Source organism: Gouania willdenowi, chromosome 6 (genome assembly GCF_900634775.1).
Source record: "Gouania willdenowi chromosome 6, fGouWil2.1, whole genome shotgun sequence".
NCBI lineage: Eukaryota > Metazoa > Chordata > Actinopteri > Blenniiformes > Gobiesocidae > Gouania > Gouania willdenowi.
The window spans coordinates 15667684-15675929 of NC_041049.1; the positions used below are offsets into that span (position 1 = coordinate 15667684).

General features: G+C 33.3%; 1 protein-coding gene across 1 annotated transcript; it reads left to right on the plus strand.

The window, feature by feature from the left end:
* The first annotated feature begins 2414 nt into the window (after positions 1 to 2414).
* LOC114465799 (small integral membrane protein 30) lies at positions 2415 to 2989 on the plus strand. The gene has a single exon (XM_028451057.1). The coding sequence runs from the start codon at positions 2484 to 2486 to the stop codon at positions 2661 to 2663; it is 180 nt and encodes a 59-aa protein (XP_028306858.1). The 5' UTR covers positions 2415 to 2483; the 3' UTR covers positions 2664 to 2989.
* The last annotated feature ends 5257 nt before the right edge of the window (positions 2990 to 8246 follow it).

Here is an 8246-nt window from a genome sequence, read left to right on the forward strand (position 1 = left end):
CCTGTGGAGAGGCGTGACTAAGCTCCGCCATCTTGTGTGTGTGAAGCAGACTGCAATGTTGAATTATTCAATGAATTTACAGGTTTCCAAACGGTTTAATTTTCCCCTCATATGTGAAACAGAATGCATGGATCTTGTAAAAATACTGTTTTTACTCTCAAATACAAGTATTTTTCGCACAAGGAATGATTACTCATGTTACATTGTTGTCAGCTTCATCTTTTGCATTTTTCAGCGCCAATAGTAAATAAGTGTGAGTGTGTGTGTGTGTGTGTGTGTGTGTGTGTGTGTGTGTGTGTGTGTGTGTGTGTGTTTGTGTGACCATAGCCTCTTTGGCCCCAAGGCGAGATTTTCTTTTGGCGCCCCCTTATACAGCTTTTTTTTTTAATACAAAGTAATTTATATTTACATTATTGTTATATAATTATTATAATATGTTATATAATTATTATCAGAATAATTTCTAACACTTGCATAGTGATCTTCACCATATCCACAAAGACGTTTTACATATGGAGAAAACATGAGCAAAATTACTTTTTTGACATTTTATTTAATTTTGATAAAAGGGTTTCACATACACAAAAGAACACAAACAAGTAAATAAAAGCCAATTTAAATATCTTAGTAACACATTCAAAATACACATTTTTAATATTATTAGAGTAAGTCATTGCACGAAAACAAGCTACAGATAAAAAATAGATAGATAGTGGTGGGTTGGCTGATCAAGTATTATTTTTAATCTAAATACTTATGATTAAAATGTTTTACTATTGACATGCACATTTTATGAAAAGATGCAAAACTTCCAGATTTAACATAACAATACTAAAATTGCATTAATGAACACACATCAACTTAAACAATTGCAGTTCACAGAGGTATTGCACAAATAAACTATTTAGTAAAAATAGTTTCATTTTCTAATGGTGATTTATAAAGCAGCTTTAATTAACATAAGCTAAAAAAAAAAAAAGCCCCATCCATCCATCTTTTAGTCCAGCCCAGTTTATTCTACTGGTTTTCCTGCCAGAGATGTCATTGATGAGTGTGTGTAGGGTGAAATTATCAGCCAAATTAGTTGCAAAATATTGAATATCAGCAAATAAAAAAACAAAAAACAAATATTATGCAACTCTAATCGAAATGCATTTAAAATAAAGATTTGATTTGCAATTGTTTCAATATAATACGGTTTATCATTGTGGGTTTTTTTTTTTAATTAAACCTATTTTTGCATGAGTCGATAATAAGAAAATGTTCTCTGCTGTGTAACATTTGCATAATTTTTTTGATAATTAAGCTCAGACTATTGTAATTTGTTTTTATGTTATTATGTTCTTTTTTTTGTTTCAATGTCATCCCTAACCGTTCCCTTACGCCTGTATTTAAGTTTTCTGCCTAAACACAAGCTTAAAGGAAAAATGTATCTATCACTGTGATAGTACTGTCCAGGTTCTACTTATTTATTTATTTTATAGCCTAATCTTAATGTTTTTCTTTTTTTTTTTGTCACTGATGTAATGGTTTTGCTCATGTTGTGCCACACTTGTTTTATTATTATTATTATTTTATTTTTTTTTTATTGACAAATACATACAAGAGTAAACAAATATGGCATTTTACAATTTACAGCAAAATACCAAAATTAAGAACTTGCTGAGGAAACAGCAACTTAAAGCAACTTCTAATTTGTTCAAATCACTCAAGATTAAACAGTATTACGGTAAACAATCATAGAAAACTAAATACAGCAATAAAATCAAACAGGAAAAATTGCTTGTGCATATTTGGAACAAATAAAAATAATAAAATAAAATAAACAATGTAAGCAAATCAATCAAGATGTCATTTCTTTAGAATAAAAGGGAAAAAACCAGTAATGAACAATAAACTTCGAGGCAATCCTTGACGGAAGGAGACATTTAAATCAATTCTCGCTATTTTACGGTAGCTAATTAACAAATATTGAAACACTTTTACAATATTTGTAAAAAAGTGTTTTGCTATTTGTATTTGTATTTTTTTTTTTAATGTGTATATTCGTTTTCAAAATTGTAAATTTGTTGTGGCATTTGTAAAAGTGTTGCAATAAGTTATACATGTGTTTTGCATTTCTCAGCCACCGTACTATCTAGTTTAGTGGAAAATTTTGTTAGAGTATCATATATTTTTGTGCTTTTACGTCTTTTAAAGTTTTTAAAGCTTTCCTATACAAGTAAAAAAAAAAAAAAAAAAAAAACATAAAACAATACATTTTGATTTTAATACTGTATTTGCTGCCACACTTGTTGTCAACCTACCGATTCAATAAAGAAAACAATAATAGAAATGTGAGCACATGATTGGCTGTTGATGAGAAAGGGGTGGGGGCTCTCTGATTGGCTGAAAGCACCCGGATGTTCCGCCGCGCAGATGTCACCTGACTTTTGCGCACGCACTTCCTGAAAGTCTCCAGCTGGTGCCTGAAAAGACCCAACATGGCTCCTAAAGTTGAACAGTTGACGGTCTGCTGGCTACTGTTGCTGTGCCTCGTCAGACCGGCGGAGGCTTACGACGCGGGAGACGCGCTGGCTTTGCTGCTGTGCTCCGTCCTCACCGGGGTGGGGTTCTGCGCTTTCCTCGGATGGTACGCACGGAGGCGGAATGAGCAGCTGTGACCATCATGATGATGATGATGATGATGATGACAGTTTTACTTCTGTCCTGCTGATGTCCTCTTTTTAAACCGAACCCCATCGTCCCCATTGTGGCTGATGTAAACTGTGCCTTATTGGATTGAACGTGGAAATCTCAACATGGACCACGTGACCGAATCATCCCGGAAGTGGAAAAGCAGGAAGAACTGTTTGTTTTCCTCTGCTCTGTCTGCTAAAGGACTGACATCTGGGTTACACTTACTCTCCTGCTTTGGACAATAATTTATGTTCTTTTGTTCTAACTTTCTTTACCATTTTTTTCAATTAAACAAATGGCATTGTTTCTATCTCTCTTTTTTTTTTTTTTTTTTTTTTTTTTTTTTTTTATTATTTAAGTCTAAACTGATTGATCTCCCTATACAGCTCAATATCACGCCCACCATGTTTAGATTGTATGCCCCTACTTTTATATTTAATTATTAATATTCCAAAGCACTTTCATTGTATTCTATTTCAAAATGTCCTTTTTTATTGTATAAAATCAGAATAAAAAACGAAACCCTAACAAAGAAAGAAATGAAAAATGAATTGTATGATTAAGTAAAAGACTGTTAAATAAATTAAAAAAAATATGCAGGAATTTTGTAGAACATTTCAAAATGGCCCAAAAAATGAGTTGGATATTTTTGTCATGAGGGTGACAATAAGTTAAATAGGTGTTTAATATTTTATACCATTTTATCAAAGATTGGAGATTGGACACAAAATTACAGATACATGTTAAAAACAAAAAGAAAACAATAAATCCAAAGATATAAATATATATATATATATATAATACATCATTTTAGGCTGTTAAATAATATGAAGTTATCATATTTGAAATGTTTAATGCAGTATTTTTCAACTTTGGGGTCGCTTGAAATGTCTAATAATTGATAAAAAAATAAATAAATTTGGAATGTCCCGATACAACTTTTTCACTTCTGATACGATACCGATATTGCAGCCTTGAGTGTTGGCCGATACAATATCAGCACGAATCATTCATACTTTTATTACTTTTCCTGTAGTGTGGAATATTAGAAAAGGCTAAATTATTATTTAAAAAAAACCAGACACATTCATTATAAACCAATGGATTACGTATATTTAACCTTATAAAAAACAATATTCTATGATTGAATAAAATAGAAGATATTGAAAAAAAGAAATCCAAAAAAGCAATATGTATTATATCGGAGATTTTAGATGCAGTCTGATAAAATCCGATACTCATTTTCTGGCTGATATCAGACAGCTATCCAATATCTTTATCGGATCGGGACACCTCTAAAAATACATTATTATTCTTTTTCAAATCAAAACACAATCTTAAACAAATGTATTTTATACTTTCACTTTGTCAGATATAATATATATTATTAAAAGATAAAAACAAATATATATGTTGATAATTGAGTCAGTTTTTGTGGGTTTTAATGAACACAAAACCTTTAATAACATTCCATGGTGTTAAATAGAAATCCAATTGACCCATATACAACTATATTATCACACAAAATCTGTATGTGTTTGGTTTGTCAACGCTTTATTATATATTTGGTGTTTTTAGACAGTGGTGTGTTTACTTGTTTAATCCCCTAAAAGGCTTTGTTTACACATTTCTACACTTTTCGCATCAGATCTACCTGCGGGAGGGTGCTACACAGATATCAGCAAAACTTTGACCTTGGCTTCAGCTTATTATTCATCAAAGGTACAATATCAGCCTGAATCACACATACCTTTATTACTTTTATTGTGGTGTGATGTTCGAAAAGGCTTAATGTTGTATTATAAAAAAGATATTACTTCTTAATATTTTTATTTTATTTATGTATTTGATTGGGACAGTGCATGTTAACGGACATACATGAATGTAAACATGCCAGATTGTAACTGGGGTCACAAAGGGCTGGGGTCACATGGGGCTATATACAAAAAAGACAGTAAACCATACACAAAAACCAAAAGTTCATAGTGCCACACACCAGGTTAATTCATTTAATACATACAAAGACGGTTATGATCATATTTTTTTAATCTCATGAAGCAAGAATAGTTTGGTGACAAAAATGCACATAGTTTATTTTGAGTTTTCAGCGTTTGGTTTTATAGTAGAAGATTCGTGTTTTATTAATACTTAAATTGATGCTAAGGATGCAGCAAACGCTGTTTTGCTGCAGTGGTATATTATGTTCTCAACATACTTTTATCTTTATTTTTTCTTAAATTGAATTTAATACATTTAAATAAAAAAGGTCCATATAAGTATATGAATAGGATTGTTGAAATTAATCAATCAGAAAAAAAATCTGAATAAATCATTGATTATTTCATTTGCACATTAAACAGGGATTTCAACTTTAAACAGTATTACAGCCTCACAAATGAAACACTTGTTTCTATTAATATACATTCTGTTCGGTCTGTTTAAGATGCAAAAAAAAAAAAAAAAAAAAAAGGCAAAACCAGACTCCAGAACCCTGTAATCATCTGGATAAGCAGTTATAGAAGACAGATGAATGGCCTGATTTCACTCTGAACTGTAGTCGTATCTCCAACCAAACATCACCATAAATGAATGTCTTTAACTATCTAAGCACATGCACAGTGAGCACTGGCTATATGTCATATCAGTAACCAATCTTAGCTGATTTCCTGCATGTATGATGACGCGTAATTCACGCCTGAATTTTGTGCGTTTCACTGCGTGTGCTGCTTGTGGCTTATTGAATCATCATCCTCTTGTTGCATTCCCCATGACATCACAGCTTTCCATACATGCTTGGAAAATCAAGTCCTATGAATTTATCATGCTGCCTGCGCAGAATGAACAACAGTGTGCAAAGTGGTTTTCAATTATGTATACAGTACGTACTGTAGAAGGGAAGTCATGGTAGCAGACTGCCTGGTTTAACCCTTCACTGTTGAACATAACTATTAACATCCTGACAGTTTAAACATGTATGAACTGGGGGAAACTACTGTGAGACACGTCAGCGCTGCACGCTTTAATACAATTGGCATCACAATCTTGAGGAAAGGTTAAATGAGGATGAAAATGTCAATAGAAAAAAAACCAAGTGTGAACATACATGAAGTTTGCCCCCTTCATGGTCAAAAGTTTTCATTACAGTTGTGAAACCAGGTTGAAACGTTATTCAGATTTTTTTTAAAATATATATATAAAATAGTTTTCTGCTGCTTCGATTCTAACATATTACTGTTAGTTTCATGTCACAGATGTTAGTTCTACCTCAGGTGTGTAGTATACGTTTTCAGTGAAATGGTCTCAAACTTTTAAGACTTTAGGTTGGTTCTTCTTCTGTTGCACAATTCTTCTTCACAATGTAAATGGTGAAGCCTGATTTTATCATCAATTTACAACTAATCATTTTGGCATTATTGTATGTTACAACACATTGTGGTTGGCGTGAACCTCGAGGTGAACAGATGTTAGTTCTACCTCAGGTGTGTAGTATACACCTTTTTGCAGTGACATCAGGATCCGGGACACTTGACCGAGCAATGCCCGCTGCCATTTTAAGAGGGGTATGCTTTTGCTTGACAACCTCTATTTACGCTATTTACCGTGGACAACACAAAGGTTTTACTCAATGTCTTACGAATATTTCAACAGATTATTTATTTATTTTTTAATTATTATTACATTAAAATACGGGATATTTAAAGGAAAATACTAATAAGGGACGATAACGTGAAAGAGGGGTAAATACGGGGGTTTCCCAGCCAAAACGGGATACTTGACAGGTATGTTTATTCCCCCTTTTTTTTCTCATGGCCCATCCCAGCGGCCCACCGAGGAAATCCCCGGTGTCCCCATACGCAAGTCCGCTCTTGCCTGTTACCAAGCATTAAGAATAATGGCACGACTCACGCGAATGCCAACAACCGACACGCTCTGTTCAGAACTCGATTCCGATTCGGTGACATTAAGAATGTCAGCCAGGCGTGGTTATGACAGCCAAATACTACGCAGGATTTGGGCATTCTATAGTAAAAATCTGCCAGACTGCAAGATCTCTACCGTGTTGTCAACGGTTAATGGTGGTTGTCAAGCAAAAGCATAACCCTCCTAAAATGGCGGCGTACGTTGCTAAGTCAAGTGCTGATGTCACGTAAAAAGGTGTATAAGTTTTAAGTGAAATGGTCCCAAACTTTTGAGACTTTAGGTTGGTTCTTCTTCTGTTGCACTATTGTTCTTCACAATGCAAATGATGACGCGACACTGCACCCAGCAGTTCATGTATGGAACTGCAGCAGATATGAAGCCGAAAGCTGTGGCAGCTTTCGGCTTCATGGCCTGATTTTACAACATTAAACGACACGTTGACGCAAATTTTATTCATCAACATTATCAATTATGTCACTAATCATTTTTGCATTATTGTATGTGTTATAACACATATTGGTTGGCGTGAACCTCGAGGCGGTCTATATATTTAAATCTATTTTTTCTTTTCATTACATTTCTACACTCAACCATTACTGAGTAAATTATTATTATTTTTATTATTTTTTTTGTTGTAAAATGATCAACGGACATTGTAAAACTACAAAAAAATGAAATGACCAGAGAATAATCAAATGCATGACATCACAGCCGACCAACCAGATTATACCTAATGCACTGCGCCAAAACAGCATTGAATGGAGGTTATTTTCTCAGTTTTACAGTTCATAAATTTAGCTATACTTAAAGCTTGGGAATCTTTTTATTTTTATTTGAATTCATTGGTATTAGTGTATTTAAAAAAAGAATTGTACATTTTGACAAACCTTTTATTTTATCCAGATGCCTTTGTGGAAAAAAAAAAATTGCGATCCAAATGTGCAACATTTGGTAATTTAATTGAACTACTTCTTACTTGTACTTGAGTATTTTGTATGCGACTTACTTGTACTTGAGTACAATTTCAATCAAGTAACAGTATTTCTACTTGAGTAGGATGTATCAGTACTCTTTACGACTCTGCCTATGAGTGTGACCCAGATCAAACCCGAATGAGTTTTTGTGTGATTTATTGATGTTGAGCTGTTTTTGTCTGGTGATCTGAGGGTAAAAAAAAAAAATTTAAAAAAAAGTATGATGTAGAATTTAGCTGTTTCGGGAGGGGTGAGAAATCATTTTTGTACATATATACATATAACACTTATAAGTTCATTGTAAATTTTGCTCTCTCTCTTTCTCTCTCTCTCTCTCTCTCTCTCTCTCTCTCTCTCTCTCTCTCTCTCTCTCTCTCTTTATATGTATATATATATATATATATATATATATATATATATATATATATATATATATATATATATATATGTAGATATATATTATTTTTGTGTGTACATCGTTCTCTGTCACACTTGACTTGAAGCTGTTTTGAATTGAATTGGAAAGAGAGAGAGAGAGAGAGAGAGAGAGAGAGAGAGAGAGAGAGAGAGAGAGAGAGAGAGAGAGAGAGAGCTGGAGGGGGGCGGGGCCACTGCTGCTGCTGCTGCAACAAGAGACAAGACGCGCCTTGGATCACAAATAGGATGCAGGGC